The sequence below is a fragment of the Schistocerca cancellata genome, chromosome 6, assembly GCF_023864275.1.
Source record: "Schistocerca cancellata isolate TAMUIC-IGC-003103 chromosome 6, iqSchCanc2.1, whole genome shotgun sequence".
Classification (NCBI taxonomy): domain Eukaryota; kingdom Metazoa; phylum Arthropoda; class Insecta; order Orthoptera; family Acrididae; genus Schistocerca; species Schistocerca cancellata.
Genome location: NC_064631.1, coordinates 315,888,304 through 315,906,635, shown reverse-complemented (window position 1 = coordinate 315,906,635; position 18,332 = coordinate 315,888,304). Strand labels below are relative to the sequence as shown.

The window sequence follows — 18,332 nt, the reverse complement described above, 5'->3', positions numbered from 1 at the left end:
ATGCCTCCAGGACTGATCCGAACTTTCATATGTCGCTCTTTGTCTGCGTCCTGTACTTCCACAATTAGGGTGATTCACATACTGGAGAAGACAGAATATTGTCATGCCATGAATTGCATGAATGCTTTTCTGTAGGACATTACAGAAGTCTTCATAAAAACATAGCACTGAGATATAGTGTAGTAAAATATTCAGATACCTCCCATTGATGTAGTTAAACCATTATTGTCTCCCATAAATGTGCATAATAGTGAGTTGGCTGACTGTAATGTTCTCTCTCTCTCTCTCTCTCTCTCTCTCTCTCTCTCTCTTACACACACACACACACACACACACACACACACACACACACACACACACACCCCTCCCTCCCCCTGTGTGTGTGTGTGTGTGTGTGTGTGTGTGTGTGTGTGAGACACATAATGGCTTTCTAGCTATGCCAGAATTGCAGCACATCAACTCACCTGGGTGAGAGGATGTGTTGGGGGTGGTGGTGGTGGTGGTGGTGGTGGTGGTGGTGGTGGCACAGGATAGGACTGTGGCACAGGCATAGGCACCTGCACTGATTAGTTCATGCAATGCATGGCAACTTTGATGTGGGAATGGAATGGGAGTTGGATAGAGACAGAGAAAAGGGTGGGGGGCAGGATGGTTGAATTTATGGTTCTGGGACTGGGGAGGAGTGGGTGTGGAGCAGGAGGCTAGTGGAGGATTAGAGGATCTCTGTAATGACACAAAGTGCTGCTCTTTAGCAAATTTTGTTGCTATATGGTTCAAATCCTTGTGATTGCGTTGTAAAATGTGACTCCCTCATGTCCCCTACAACCTCTCTCACTGCCCTCACTGATAAGATCTATTTCATGAATTGGATGCTGTTGTGAAATGAATCATTTATTGCTTGATATTTTACTAGCACTTTAAATTTTTGTTATCACAGCCATTAAATTGTTGATGAGTATATACATATATCAAAAGTTTTGCATCACCTCGGTTCCGAGAGTTCCGGAACCTGTACAGAAAATTGGAATAGAGATCAACATAAACATCATTTCCACCCTTTTTATTGCTCATGAAAACTGCACATTGCATCTTGTACCACCATACAGCGAGACCTTCAGAGGTGGTGGTCCAGATTGCTGTACACATCGGTACCATTAATTCCCAGTAGCACATCCTCTTGCATTGATGCATGCCTATATTTGTCGTGGCATACTATCCCCAAGTTCATCAAGGCACTGTTGGTCCAGATTGTCCCACTCCTCAACAGCGATTCGGTGTAGATCCCTCAGAGTGGTTGGTGGGTCACATCGGCCATATACAACCCTTTTCAGTCTATCCCAGGCATGTTTGATAGGGTTCATGTCTGGAGAACATGCCACCCATTCTAGTCGAGTGATGTCATTATCTTGAAAGAAATCATTCACAATATGTGCACAATGGGGTGCAAATTATCATCCATGAAGACAAATGCTTCGCCAATATGCCGCCGATATGGTTGCAATATTGGTTTTAGGATGGCATTCACGTATCGTACAGCCGTTATGGTGCCTTCCCTGACCACTAGCAGTGTACGTTGCCCCCACATAATGCCATCCCAATACATCAAGGAACCTCTGCCTTGCTGCACTTGCTGGACAGTGTGTCTAAGGCATTCAGCCTGACCGGGTTGCCTCCAAACACGTCCCCGATGATTGTCTGGTTGAAGTCATATGTGACACTTCATCAGTGAAGAGAACGTGATGCCAATCCTGAGAGGTCCATTTGGCATGCTGTTGGGCCGATCTGTATTGTGCTGCATGGTGTTGTGATTGCAAAGACGGACCTTGCCATAGATGTCGGGAGTGAAGTTGCACATCATGCAGATTATTGCACACAGTTTGAGTTGTAACATGACATCCTATAGCTGCACGAAAAGCATTATTCAACATGGTGTCATTGCTGTCAGGTTCCTCTGAGCTGTAATCCGTAGGTAGCGGTCATCCCCTGCAGTAGTAGCCCTTGGGCGGCCTGAGCGAGCCGTGTCGTCGACAGTTCCTCTCTCCCTGTATCTCCTCCATGTCCGAACATCATCACTTTGGTTTACTGTAAGATGTCTGGACATTTCCCTTGTTGAGAGCTCTTCCTCGCACAAAGTAACAAAGTGGACACAATCGAACTTTTGTATTGACTAAGTGTGGTTGAACTACAGACAACATGAGTTGTGTACCTCCTCCCTGGTGGAATGACTGGAACTGATGGGCTGCTGGACCCCCTCCACCTAATAGGCACTGCTCATGCATGGTTGTTTAAATCTTTGGGCGGGTTTAGTGTCATCTCTGATCAGTCAAAGGGACTGTAACTGGAGTGATGCAAAACTTTCTTTGTTGTGTGTATTAACACATAATGTGATAGTACTGTTATGCATAACCCCCTGTTGCAAATCATGTTAAGAGATTTCTCTTTTTTTCTTCCAGTATATTTTTTTAACTGAAAACAGATCTTGACATTCTGTTTTGTGATTGTGTGTCTTTATTAATGTACAGAATTGCAGCCCTATAAATATGCTGGCTATCCACAACTGATCAAAACAATTCAGCTGGAAAGTGCAGATGAACATTTATTCTCAAAATCTGCACCACTGCTTGCAAGTGCTGGTGAACTGGCCTATCATACAGTCCATTGCTCGGCTCTCAATGCAGAGGAGCTGCGCCGGGAAAGAGGTCTTGAAGTAAGTTGGCAATTATCCTGTATTTATTTTTGAATGGCAAACTACAGCAGAATCTCTCCTTACTTATTTATTTGCTTGAAGATACTTTTCATATGTGTAGTGTGAAGTAGTCTAGTTTGTGTACCTTACCGTTAACAGTTTATTGAAAGCAGGAAAGCTCCATTTTGGGGAAGTAAGATCTAGCAGCAGCGTACAATATGTTGCTGGAGTAATATAGCATTCCTAATGACTAGGAAAGAAGATTGAGGTCATTCTCATTTTCAATAAGGTTTGTTGAACAGATGCAAGAAACTATACATCTATCTCTGACATTGACTTGTTGTAGACCTTTAGTACATTTTGTTTACTCAAGTTTCATGAGATTTCTGGAGACCAAAAATCTCCTCTGTAGAGATCATGCTCTCTCCAGCCACGAGACCAAGAGGTGGTAGATGTCATGTTCCTTGACTTTGGGAATGCATTTGATACATTTGTCACAGCCGCCTAATGACTAAACAGTGTATATATTTATCAAAGCATCTCTGACATTGTTGGCTTCCAAAAAGTTGATGTAAAAGCACCAGCTCCATTGTAAAACACCAATTCTGTTCAGTACAACCTCTAGTTTGGCCAGGAATGCTGGCATACTGCCCCTTGGTGCTCTATTTATGTTAGAAATCATGATATGAAGTTCTGGCAATTTATTAATACAAAGTTCAAATCTTTTACAGTTTGGTCAGTATAGTCTTTATTAACATCACAGAAATTTATTTACTCTTTTACAAAGGTAGCATTACCACCAAGACTCACTAATGTATTTCTGCTATTGATGTTAATTTTACTTCACCATTTTGTAGCCAATGTTCAGTAATACAAATTGTATCTCCATTTTGTTTGTATTGGAGTAGTGCTTCCAGCATAGTATATTCTTAAGAGACTGAATGTGGTGGTGTAAAAAGCCACTACAAAGTTGGGGCATTTAGAAAATTCTAGTACAGCACATACTCTAAAAAATCTTGTCTCTTTGCTGGTGGCTATCAGTAGTTGAGTTAACTTCTGGAGCTTGTAAAAGTTGTTTGACATCTGTCCACCTCAGTTTAAACTACTTTGTAACACGCATTTGGCTGGTGTCTTCATTGCTTCACATTAAACACTATATTATCTGTGTTTGTTTGCCACTTTCTCTGTTGGCACATTGTTTCTCAAAGTACAAGTAAATATTGTACCTGCTAGTAACTCCTTTTCTGACATGTTTAAATGAAGTCCATGTATGGTTTGGAAACCTTTGCGCTAAGCTGCTTAGGTCTATAATATCAGATTTCTTGAAGTGAATACATATTTCAGTAATACACATGTCTGCAACTCTAATTTGCAGTTCACAGATAACCAAGATGGTAAATCAGAACAATATAAAATATTGACAATGAGTACATCTATGTGTTTCAAATTATTTAAAAATCTCCACATTCCTAGGGTAGCTTTGTACATCATGCTACTACAAACATAGTTTGATCCTCCCAGCAGCACGACGAAATCATCCTTATTCAAACACGCTATGTCAATGAAATATATTAGGTTCATTATTTGACATAGTGGAGCCTCTGGTTATCAAACTGAACGCGTTTAAATTACATTCTTCCATCAGCATTGCAGAATTTCCATTTCCAAGCTATGACAGGAAAGCAGATTGGTATTATTTAAGGAACATACAGGGAAAGGGAGGAAGGAACCATAATTTTTTAAAATAAGGAGCAAGATCTCTGTTTCGAACAAATAATGTGCTGATCAAATGAAGGGTAGTTGTCTAAGAATGCCAGTTACCACACAACCGTTGGTCATGTCCTAGTTGCCTAGCTATAGGTATACACCAAATGGATCACCATCAGTCGGTGTCTGATCTAGGGACCTGGCATGCAAAGAAGTATGAAAATCAACTTCTTTAATTTTTTTATAGAAATTTCAGTGTGTCTATACTTACTCTTCCCTTGCTGACTTCCAATAACTCACAAGTCTGTACAATGCTGCATACTCATAATTATTACTGACCGGTGGGTTAGCAAATGAGTATTTGTTGTTGGTAAGCAAGCCATGTCATTTATAGATAACAACTTAGGTTGTGTGAGTATAAATGCAAGACTGTAGAAGTAAGCAAATTTTATGTTGATCAGCACTTTGAGGTTTGTGCATGTGAACTTCAGCTAGATAATGTTGAGTTGATATTAGCAACAGTGTACAGGTCTCCACTAGGAGATTGGGAGCTATTCATAAAAAAAGTTTGACTCCTTATTATGCTGTCTGTCAGACAAAAAGAAGTAGTTATTAATCTATGGTGATTTCAGTGTAAACTTTCTAAATAATTCTGAGAGGAAAAGTGAACTAGAAGTGTTATTAACAACATATAGTTTAGAATCAGTGATCAATTTCCCTTCACATATAGCTCAGGACAGTAGCATGCTAATAGATAATGTATTTGTACAGAAAGAGGATGTAAAACAAACACATTCTTTCCCAGTTGTAAATGGATTGTCAGACCATGATGCACAACTGATTAACTTACAAAACCTAACAGGGTGTGCAGTTCGGAAACCATTAAGTAAAAGTGTAAAGTTACTCAACCTGGTACCTATAGAGCACTTCAAAGAAAGCTTAAGAAATTTTAATTGGGGAGATGTATATAATGAGCCAAATGCTAATGATAAATGCAACATATTTCTTGATTAACTTATATCCCCTTTTGAACATTGTTTCCCCAAAGAAAATTACTAAATGTAACACTACAAACTTGAAAGTGTCTTCAGCAAAAGAAAAAGAAAACTTTGAGACAGCACGAAGTAGTAAAGATCCAGAAGTAGTTTTACACTATAAAAATTACTGTAACATACTGAGAAAAGTTGTAAGGAAATCAAGAAATGTGTATGTTAGAGAAGAAATTAACAACTCCAGCAATAAAATCAAATCAATGTGGAATGTTGTTAGAAGGGAGACAAGAAAAGTAACCACTCGGGTAGGCAGTATTACTATTAAGGAGAACGAGATCATCCTAACCAACAGTACACAAGTAGCTAATGTATTTAACAACCATTTCTTAAGTGTAGGAGACAAAAACATACTACAAAACAGGCAGTAGATGGAAGAGTCAGTTTTGAAAAAATTTAGTCAGATTAAGTTTCACCTAACAACCTCTTGTGAAAAAAGTAAAATTATTAAATCTTTGAAAAATAAATGTTCTGTTGGTGTAGATGACATCTCTAACTGGTTATTAAAACAATGTGGAGCAATTAAAGCTGATGTTCTTAGTCACATATGTAAAGCATCACTGACTCGGGGTATTTTTCCAGACAGGTTAAAATATACCATTGGCAGGCCCCTCTACAAAAAGGGGGAAACGACAGATGTCAATAATTACCGGCCAGTATCCTTGCTTACAACATTTTCAAAAGTCTTTGAGGAAGTAATGCACTCAAGAGTGCTTAGCCATCTCAACAGTAATGGGATACTTAGTAAATCACAGTTCGGATTTCAAAAATGCTGTTCCACTGAGACAGCAATATACAATTTCACTGTCCACATAATAGAGTCTTTAAATAGTAAAATGTCACCAATAGGAATTATCTGTGACTTGTCCAAAGTATTTGTTTGTGTGAACCATGACATTGTTACAGAAATTACAGTTCTGTGGTATAAATGGAATAGCATATGAGTGGTTTAAGTCATATCTACAGAACAGGAAGCAGAAAGTTTCCTTATTTGGGTCAAGTGATTTAAGTAAGTTTGCCACTTCATCAACTGACATATTACATTAGGTGTTCCACAGGGTTCAATCATGGGTCCCCTTCTGTTATTGATATATGTGAATGACCTCCCTCCCTATCTGAAACAGGAAGCTGAATTGACTCTGTTTGCTGATGATACAAATAAGGGCTTTGGAAAAGTCGTTAATTGGTTTTCTGTGAATGGGCTTGCTCTAAACTTTGAAAAAACACAGTACATCCAATTTTCTGCTGCAAAAAGTTCAGTTCCTTCAATAAATATAACACATCAACAGAAGTCAGTAGACAGGATAGAGCACTGAGCGGTCTAAGGCGCTGGAGTCGTGGACTGTGCGGCTGGTCCCAGTGGAGGTTCGAGTCCTCCCTCCAGCATGGGTGTGTGTGTGTGTGTGTTTGTGCTTAGGATAATTTAGGATAAGTAGTGTGTAAGCTTAGGGACTGATGACCTTAGCAGTTAAGTCCCATAAGATTTCACACATTTGAACAGGATAGAGCATACTAAGTTTTTGGGTGTACACATAGATGGGAATCTTAATTGGAAAATTATTATTTTGGATCTTCTAAAGCAACTAGGTTCAGCAACAATCAGATTAATTGCCAATTTCGAGGATGTAGAAATTAGTAAGCTAACATACTTTGCATACTTTCACTCTCTGATGTCATACGGAATATTATTTTGGGGTAACTCAACATTTAGACAAAAAGTATTCACTGCTCAAAAGAAAGTGGTTAGAATAGTGTGTGGGGTTCATAGTCGCCTTACAACAGCCTCACAGTAAATTTACTTACAAACAAAATTTGTTCTCAACAACATGGACCAGTTTAAAAACAACAGTGACATTCATGATTATAATACCAGAAAAAAGAAAGACTTACACTATCCTTTACTCAACCTATCTTTGGCACAGAAAGGGGTAAAATATGCTGCTATAAAAATTTTCTACAAATTACCAGATGAAATGACTGACAGACAGCAGTAACAGCTTCAAAAATAAATTGAATTCATATCTCTTTGACAACTCCTTCTATACCATAGATGAATTCTTGAATAGGAATAACTAAATCTATAAATATAGTATATGCATTTGTGCCATTTAAGGGAATATATATATATATATATATATATATATCTCTAAAAAGAAAGATGATGAGACTTACCAAACAAAAGCGCTGGCAGGTCGATAGACACACAAACATACACACAAAATTCTAGCTTTCGCAACCAATGGTTGCCTTGTCAGGGAAGAGGGAAGGAGAGGGAAAGACAAAAGGATTTGGGTTTTAATGGAGAGGGTAAGGAGTCATTCCAATCCCGGGAGCGGAAAGACTTACCTTAGGGGGGAAAAAGGACAGGTATACACTCGCACACACACACACACACACATATCCATCCGCATATACACAGATACAAGCAGACATTTGTAAAGGCAAAGAGTTTGGGCCAAACTCTTTGCCTTTACAAATGTCTGCTTGTGTCTGTGTATATGCGGATGGATATGTGTGTGTGTGCGAGTGTATACCTGTCCTTTTTTCCCCCTAAGGTAAGTCTTACCGCTCCCGGGATTGGAATGACTCCTTACCCACTCCATTAAAACCCAAATCCTTTTGTCTTTCCCTCTCCTTCCCTCTTTCCTGACGAGGCAACCGTTGGTTGCGAAAGCTAGAATTTTGTGTGTATGTTTGTGTGTCTATCGACCTGCCAGCGCTTTTGTTTGGTAAGTCTCATCATCTTTCTTTTTAGATATATTTTTCCTACGTGGAATGTTTCCCTCTATTATATATATATATATATATATATATATATATATATATGTATATATATATATCTAAAAACAAAGATGATGTGACTTACCAAATGAAACTGCTGGCAGGTCGACAGACACACAAACGAACACAAACATACACACAAAATTCAAGCTTTCGCAACAAACTGTTGCCTCATCAGGAAAGAGGGAAGGAGAGGGAAAGACGAAAGGATGTGGGTTTTAAGGGAGAGGGTAAGGAGTCATTCCAGTCCCGGGAGCGGAAAGACTTACCTTAGGGGGAAAAAAGGACGGGTACTCACTCGCACACACACACATATCCATCCACACATATTCTATTATAAATAAATATATATATATATATATATATATATATATATATATATATATATAATAGAGGGAAACATTCCACGTGGGAAAAATATTTAAAAAGAAAGATGATGAGACTTACCCAACAAAAGCGCTGGCAGGTCGATAGACACACAAATAAACACAAACATACACACAAAACTCTAGCTTTCGCAACCAACGGTTTCCTGACGAGGCAACCGTTGGTTGCGAAAGCTAGAGTTTTGTGTGTATGTTTGTGTTTATTTGTGTGTCTATCGACCTGCCAGCGCTTTTGTTGGGTAAGTCTCATCATCTTTCTTTTTAAATATATATATATATATATATATATATATATATATATATATATAATTAAAAAGAAAGATGATGAGACTTACCAAACAAAAGTGCTGGCAGGTCGATAGACACACAAACAAACACAAACATACACACAAAAATCTAGCTTTCGCAACCAACGGTTGCCTCGTCAGGAAAGAGGGAAGGAGAAGGGAAGACAAAAGGATATGGGTTTTAAGGGAGAGGGTAAGGAGTCATTCCAATCCCGGGAGCGGAAAGACTTACCTTAGGGGGAAAAAAGGACGGTTGAAACTCTTTGCCTTTACAAATGTCTGCTTGTGTCTGTGTATATGCGGATGGATATGTGTGTGTGTGCGCGAGTGTATACCTGTCCTTTTTTCCCCCTAAGGTAAGTCTTTCCGCTCCCGGGATTGGAATGACTCCTTACCCTCTCCCTTAAAACCCATATCCTTTTGTCTTCCCTTCTCCTTCCCTCTTTCCTGACGAGGCAACCGTTGGTTGCGAAAGCTAGATTTTTGTGTGTATGTTTGTGTTTGTTTGTGTGTCTATCGACCTGCCAGCGCTTTTGTTTGGTAAGTCTCATCATCTTTCTTTTTAATTATATTTTTCCCACGTGGAATGTTTCCCTCTATTATATATATATATATATATATATATATATATATATATATATATATATATATATATATTAAAAAAATCTTGTTTCAAATGTTCATTTCTTGTGCACTTGACACGTTCCACATCATTACAGCTACCGTACCGTGCAATTGATCAATGGAACATGCCACCAACTAACTAGCTGTGCGTGGCTCATGTGACTCTCACTGAGGGTGAGGCCTTTGTTGCTGCGATTGATGTAAAGTCAGCACTAACTGTATCAGAATGGGTTGTGTTGCTTCCTCCTGTGTGTCACTCAAGAACTTAGCGGTATAGCTATTAGAATATTCTGAAAGGATGAGCGTTCAGAAGAAAGTATTACTAGAAATAATGGACAGAAGGAGAAATCACTTCTACAGTGTAAGAAACGAAGGCTGAGCCTTTAACTCAATGTAACAGTGTTCTCAAAGTGTTTAAGTGTAAGTTACTCCCCTTTGAACAGCATTTTTCTTGCCAATCTCAGTTTTTGAACTGATAGCACTGTAATGGTGACAGTTAAAGACTGAAATTACCCATGGAAAATGCTTTTTACTCATATGTACATAAATTAGATAAAACTGATAGGGATTAAAAATAAGTTCAATTAAGAACATGAATCACTTGCATATCTGTCAATGAAGTCAAATGGTAAAAACAAAGTTGCCATGATCAGAAATCTCCAAAGTAGCCAGCTCAGCGCATGACTTGCAATATTATGTTGTAGTTGTTATTAATAACAGCAAATATTATGATTGACAATGTTCCTTTTTTATGGGAGATTATGTTATTCCTCTCTGTAGCTGAATTTTCCATTCCACACAGGTCTTATTAGATGCCTATAGCCGCTGTGTCTCTGTTCTGAGTGCTGCTTCAAAACCTATTGATGTAGCTGTACAAGTCTGTATCCACGTTACACGCTGCTTTGCTGTTGCCGCACAGTTCCAGGGATGCAGAGACAAAATGGTTGAAATGACACAGCTCATAAAAGACCTATGTCATGTACTCTACTTCAAGGTATGTGTTGAATAGTAATTTATATTGTATTATTCTCATTACCATTACCTTAGTTGTATGAAGTCTACAATGAAGCTTCAAACAATGGAAAATCAAGGATGGAATAACAATAATATTATGAAAGGTATAATTTTACAAATGATGGAGCACAGCAATCAGTCGTCCTTTTTTGCGGGTTTTATTTGTCAAAATCTAGATTTTGACTAGTGCCTGGCCATTATCAGTGCATTATTGAAAGAACTGTGACTGATGCCCGAACAACAGGGACCGGACATGCTTTGATACTATGAAATAATGCACTGATAATGGCTAGGCACTACACGAAATCTAGATTTTGCCCAATAAAACCAGCAAAAAAGGACAACTGATTGCTGTGCTCTGTCATTTGTAAATCATATCATACAGTCGCAGAGTGCACACACCTTCCTAGTGGAAGGTAACCTGTGGGTATAGATTGCTACTCACCGTATAATGGAAATGTTGAGTTGCAGACAAAAACAACAAAAAGACTGCTAATTGCTGAAGAAGTAAGCTTTTGGCCAAAAAGCCTTCTGCTGTACACACACACACACACACACACACACACACACACACACACACACACACAAAGCAATTTGCACACATGACCACTGTCTCTGGCTGTCGAGGCTTTTTGGCTGAAAGCTTACTTGTGTGTTGTGCCTGTCTAAGAGTCAGCATTTCTATTATATGGTGAGGAGCAATCTGTCCCTTTCATAATATTGTTATAATAAAGCTTTTCTATCAGCAGTGTTCTCTCGTGCAGGAAAACAGCCTATTTTAAGTTTTGAATGTACGCTGTGTTAGAGATTTTTATACAGTCTGACACAAACCTTTGTTGAAATTTATGTACAGTTACCTGTGAAGTATGAAAATATTTAATACAGAAACAGTATAAAAATGAGTATATGCATCCAGAAGTGCTTATGACAAGTGTTTGTTTATTAATGTAAAAATTGGTTTTGGAAAAAGATTCAGTGCCTTATCTGATCAGGTCCTGGAGTGACAACTCTGTAAGAAACGTGCAGTTGGTCCATTGTACAGATAATAGTAATGGTTAGCATCAAGACTTTTAAATTGCTTTCTGTCATTTCAAGTGTAGTGGAAATATCGTGTATCTAAGAACAATACCACACTTACATCAAAGTAAGATAATGAGTGGGACTTAATTTGGAATTAAAAAGGATCTCTCTACCGAACATGCCATTTTTCATTTTGTGAATCATATTTTACAAAACTTAGATGACAAAATATTGTCATCTGATATTTTCTGTTATTTATCTAAAGTATTTTATTGCGCAGTTTGCAATATTGTCCTCGAGAATCTCAAATATTGTGGTATCAGGGATCTTCCTATTAATTTGTTTAAATAATTTAAAATTTTGCATGAAGAAATCCAGGGAGTGTACATACCAAAACAGCATTTTCATATTGGGGGATCATCACTATAACTGTACACGGGGATTATATTGGGTATATTCTTGTTCTTGTTACATATAACTGATCTGCCATCATATATCAAAGAAGCTGAAATACTTCACTTTCCTGGTGACACATGTACTATAATGAAGCCTAATAGAAAACTTTTAAATATAAATAGATCTTTCTCGGCAATTATTAACTGTTTCTAAGCAAATGGACGTCACTGAACCTAGATAAAACGGAATACACACAATTGGCAACTCGAAAGGCCTGCCCGCATCACTAGACATAATATGAGGGTAAAATCAGTAAATGAAATAGAATAATCTGTATTATTAGGTGTTTTTGTTGATAAGAATGTGAAGTTGAATACATTCCTTACAGATAAAAAAAAATCTGAACTCTGCTACTTTCCACATCATGTAGTAGCAGGTGTTAAAGATGAAAATGTCAAATATATGATTTACCTTTCCGCATTTCCTTTATTAACATCATGACAACATATTCTGGAGCTGCTGTGCTCTGAAGGAGTAGTTCATTGGAGAGAAGTGTGCAGTAAGGATAGCATAGTGTCCACTCCAGAATTTCTTGTGGACAATTCTTTAAACAGTTGGGCATACTGATAACAGCATTTACTCCCCTGTGTAGTTTCTTGACAATTGTCAATTGCAGTTCAGAAACAACTTTCACACTCATAAATATAATACTAAAAGGAGGATTGACCTCAGTTATCACTTCCTCAGTTTGGTGTGGCACAGAAAGGAATGAGCTCTTCAACAATAAAGATCTTTGACCACCACCCAATGAGTTGAAGAATCTAATGGATAATAAAATTAGCTTCAAACACAAATGTTCCAGAAAGTGTCTCTCATAATTATAAGTTACCTGTCTCTCATAATTATAGTGTTGATCACAATTATGATTAAGGGAATACAAGAATAACTAAGTAACACTGCTGAACTTAAAGATTACAACAACGGGTTAGTGCATGGTACACAATAACTGCTATATAAAATGTTTATCATCATTCTTTCTGTTTTCCATCTTTCTTTAGTTGCTTAAATTCATGGAGGTACCAGTATGTTTTGTCTATGCAACTAACTGAAGGCAGTTTGTTTATTGCCATACGTGTTTCACTTCTTTTATTTAAGAAGCATCCTCAGTGGCGATTTCCAGCGCTGTTAACTCGTGCATGTGGTCCTGCAGACATATTCATTAGTTTCCATGCTCCAGCTGGCCGATTTCTGGCATTCTTGCACCCACATTTGTCATACCGCATGTATCACTTGCACTTTTCATTTTGTGATCATTAAAGAGACTATTCTGAAACAGATACAATGTTATAATATTACATAGCCAAGTTACACACATTATTTTGTCCTCATTAACTGCAGAACTTTGTGACAAAATGTGGCTAGTATTAATTTGGAATGCCTATGCTTCTTTTATGGGAAGTTAAATGCTCTACCTCAAAGAATGTGTAGCTCAAGGAACCTGTTCATGTATTAGCTCAGTCAGAAAACTAAATATATTATCATAAATTGCTTTATATTACTGTAACAAGTTTACAAGATAAGATGTGGAAAACCATTTACAAGATTGTACAACTCTGTAATTTTGTGAGTGGCTTTGTTTCTAGTTGAGTGCACATTTTCACAAGCTGGTGTACCCTTGTCCAAATCTTGTAAATCCCTGAGACAGTTAAAATTGCCAATAAGTAAAGCCTCAGAAAACATCGGTTTGCTAGTAAGTAAAATATACAGAACATTGAAAGTACATGTAAGATGGATTTTTATAGGACACCTATATGTTGTGGCGGTGTAAGAGTGCAAGAGTACATAACACCCTAAATTTTGACATCTTGAGGATTTATTGGTTATTTTTATTTGAATGCTGGTAAACATAATGTAGATGCCACTAAATCTACTCTACTGTGCTACATATTGCTTCTCTACACACGGTGAAACTTGGCATCAGGATCGCAAGCACACCTTCACTTGTGCATGTTTTAAGTTGTTTCTGCACATGCCTAACTGGCATGATGTAATTGCCTCACAGGTCAAATACGTCTGGATTTGATAAACAGTATGGTAGCACACTGCAGCAGACTTTTATTCACATTCGCTTGCCATAAACCCCGCTAGACAGTAGCCCACTCTGTAGATATGCCAATTTGCTCACTATATAGAAAAATTAGAATGGTCATCAGTCTATGTTATAGCTATACTGATAGAAAAACCTATTTTGTGGGATTCTGAATGAGATATGGTACATTATGTTTTGGATTTAATCATACAGTAATCCGTGTGAGGCTCAGAGGACCATAAAGCATGTAATTGTCGATTGTGAGTGTGTACCATTTGTTCATGCTTCTGCTGACATCTGTTGTTCTTACGGTGGGTCAGGTTTGTCTGTACTGTAGGGCCACGTTGCACGTATATCTGAACATTCGTGAAAACCTGTCTCACTGGTTTCTCTGATATTCACTTTAATCGAGGGGTAGGTGGGTGTTGAAGATGGTATGCTTTTGGCCCTTGTGGCCCTCAGTGCCTCATTTGTATTAAAGTGACCTTGCTGGTAGATAGTACTACTTGAATTTAATAATTTCTGCAAATGGCAGTTTGTGTTTAGAGTTGGTTGTTTGCAGTGCAGGAATCGGATTTTCTTGTGCAGTGTCAATATGAACTCTATTGAACCTGCTAAGAGCTAATGGAAAAGAAAATTACCAGGAAAAGTTAACTGCGAAGGAAGTAGGGCCTGCTAGACCTGATCTGTTGCCTAGGAAAGTGACAAAATCAAATAAGTGTGACTACAAGTGAACATTTAACAAAGAAGCCTGTAATAACTGTAAGTTGTTTTGTGGGTGCAATGTAAGAAGGCCTGATTTTCAGTCCAGAAGTTATTTCACTAACTAATACATGAATTAGGAATCTTGTACATTTGTCTGAAAAAATAAAAAAGTACGAGAATTTTCACTTGCACAAAAATGCAAAATGGAGAGTAGCGAAAGCTTAAACATTATTTTGTTCACGCCATAAACTGTTGTTATTATTATTATTATTATTATTATTATTATAATTATTATTGACAGCGGCTGCAGTTGTATAAATATATTGATATGTATAACTGCTATACAGCAGATGCTATTAATTTCAAACTCTCGTATTTACCTGAATTTAAAAATTTGTGAACACCCAGAATGTATAACTATGAGCTGCCATTGTCTATATGTGAAACAAAACCTTTTAGTTAATATTCTTGAGGGTATTCATCATCGACAGAGCATGAAGATCTAAAATTTTTATTTTGGAGTGAACTGGTTAGTGAAAAATACTGAGCATAAAAAGTAGCGATATATTATACAAGTTGCAGATTTTTAATGCACCACAATGTTTTTTATACAGTAAAATACTTTTTCATGTTAATTTAAATTATGTACGTTGTTGCTTTAGCACCTCACACGACTTTGTGCTGTGGCAACGGACTGTGTGAGCTCCTTGGCCACTGATAGTATTCTCCAGATGCAGCTCTTGAAGGCAGGGGTTCTTTGGCACTTACTTCTTTTTATGTTCAATTATGACTACACATTGGAGGAAGGTGGTGTTGAAAGAACAGAGGATGCAAATCAGCAGGTAGTGTATTTGCTTTATATATATTTCTAACTTGTTTTAAGTTATTTATTTCTGTAAGCTTTCACAGATATCATACAACATTAAATCCTTTGATTGGAAGCTGGAGTCCCTCCACTACAGATCAGGCACCAACAACAGCTACGCAATTATGCTATACAAGTTCACAGCTCCCCTAAGCATCCAGACTACCGCATCCTTTTTCCTACTATTGAGATCCACCTCCCACAACAGAGACCCAGAATTGGAGTCAAAATTCAGTTTAACTACTCTCCTCTGAACTCCAGTTTGCCCACTGTTGTCCCTTGTCAGGGAGCAATCGCGTATGCTCCCATGGTGTGTACCCTGACCTCGGATATGTCTTGACTTGTCTGTTCGACCGAAAGATTCAGTTGACTCCATAGTGTTTCACCATCTGTTCCTGGCTGTCCTCGATGCATTTCCGGATTCTTAAGTAGTATACACTGATGGCTCAACGGTTAATGAATGAATTGGTTTTACATCACACATTAGTCATGACTATCCAGGATCTCGTTTGGACCTCCATCAGTCTGGATAGCCGGTCGTCTTTGTTTGGAGCCCTGGACATGTTGGGATATCAGGGAATGAACATGCCGACAGGTTGGCAAAGTTTGCTACCAGGATGCCAATGCTGGAAAAGAGGGTCCCAGAACTTGACTCCACGCAGTCAATTGTTGGAAGTCTGGTACTCGGAATGGTCCATCCTGGACTCGTCAAACAAACTAAGTACAATAAAGGAGATAATGACCCTGAGTATTCCCTCCTCACTTCCGTCCTTTGTTGGCTATGCATTGGCCACAGTTGGCTGACTTGTGTCCACATTCTCGGATGTGGGGACCGACCTGATGTTGGTCCATGTCCTACTAGATTGCGCAGATTTTGGTACTTTGTGGCGATATCTGAACTGTCCTGACATTCTTCCTCTGGTGCTAACAGATGACATCAAAGTGGCTGATCTGATTTTATGTTTTGCCAGTGAATGCAAATTCTATTTGTGTCTGTGGGGTGGGGAACTATGGCCTCATTGACCACTTGAGTGGTTGGAGGGGCTCCCCTTGCCTATTCTGGCCCATGGGATGAATGATGGATCTCACTCAGCAGTCTGGCTTGGCTTCTACCCTTCACTTCATACCTTTTTATTCTCCTTATTCTTTTATGTTTGCCATTTCTAACATTTTATCTTTTCTAAAATTTTATCGTCTTCTCTGTGCTGCTTGTTTCCTTGGGGTAAATTATGGTAAGGTGGTGGTGGTGGGTGGTGGTGGTGGTGGTGGTGGTGGTGTACGAGTAGGATGTAGATGGTGCATCTCGCTTCACTTACAATGCTTTAGGAACCTCCAGCTGCATTCTGGGTAGAGGGGTTCACCCACCTTACCCCATCCGACTCCCTTCCTGCTTCTCTTTGATTTTGTCTCTGTCTTATTATATCTTGCTTACAGCTGGGCTTCCCAGGTTTTGCCTTTTTTATCCTCCTCCTGTGGGTTTTTCCTGGTTCGATACATATAGGATGGAGGGACTGATGTTCTCACAGTTTGGTTCCTTTAATTCCAACAGCCAACCAATTTTCGGAGTGCTAAGTCACCTCTTTCTTCAGCTCATCATTTGTGCACCGCCATGGACTCACCCTTCCCCTCTTGGAGGCTCAAGACTCTTTTGTGAGTATGTGCATGACATGCATAACACTCAAAGCTATTGCAATACTTCTTCTTTTCCTGTGCTACAATCTTACTCTGTGGCTTGGTTTTCCCACAGTCTTTGCCTATAGGACAGATTCTGTGTTCATGATCTGGCTTGTTCACTGGGCATCGATTCTGTTTTTTCCTCATTTTGTTTGTTTTATTTTACATAACTTATTTCACTCAACTTGTGCTTGATCCCCAAATTAAAGTTTGACATCCACCGTTTCAATTTTCTTTACAGTGGTGCGAGCCTCAGCATGGAGGCCAGTCCATGTGGAGGGTTTACAGGTGCCTGTATAGTGTCCCTATGATTATGCAGGGAATGCATTGTTGATGCTCTAGCTGTTAATTCTCTGTGCATTCTGAGGGGTAGGTGCCTGCCCATTTGGGGGCACTGGGATGTCAAGCAGTGGCTATTATGCCAGGTGCCTATTGCTTTGTCTGGTGGTGTCTTTGGGGATGTGGGGAAAAAACTACTTCAGAGTAGATGACGCCATGGCAGATATCTGATGCAGTGAATGGAACAGTCTTATCAGCCTATAGCCTTGAGACTTGGCATTCTCTTCAGACAGAACTGAATGCTTCTGTACAGATTTGTAAAACTCCAAGAACTTCCCTCTTGACCATGATATGGGAGGTCAGCAGAAACAAGTGAACTGTTCACACTTACCTCCCTCATTTCCTTGCTTGTTCCAGGCTGATGGAGGGTCATTTATATCTACGAAGCGTATGTTCTTTGTAGAGAATATTGAAAATATATTTGGAAAATCTCTTCCCTCAGTAATTTACAAAGTAATTTTGCCTTAATTAAAACAACCAATCCTACCCAGTCCTGAATGATGATCTCTTGCAAAAAATTTGGTATTTCTCTGTTATCTTAACTTCTCCTAAGACCTGGAATGTGGTGCAGGGTTTAATTTTTCTCCAGGACTTAATGGCGCAGGTAGGTGGAGGAGGAGTTATTTGAGAACTTGGAGAAGCATGTTTGTATGTTGAGACCCACCAGACTACATGGTTGACTCCGGAGCATTCATGCTCACTTGTGAGGG

General features: G+C 38.7%; 1 protein-coding gene across 1 annotated transcript in view; it reads left to right on the top strand.

The window, feature by feature from the left end:
- The window catches only part of LOC126190780 (dnaJ homolog subfamily C member 13), a 362,669-nt gene that overhangs the window by 234,565 nt on the left and 109,772 nt on the right, over window positions 1-18,332 (top strand). The window contains exons 24-26 of the mRNA XM_049931321.1: window positions 2,523-2,707; window positions 10,323-10,514; window positions 15,407-15,586. Coding sequence (XP_049787278.1) covers window positions 2,523-2,707; window positions 10,323-10,514; window positions 15,407-15,586 — 557 coding nt within the window. The remainder of the gene's footprint in view (window positions 1-2,522; window positions 2,708-10,322; window positions 10,515-15,406; window positions 15,587-18,332) is intronic.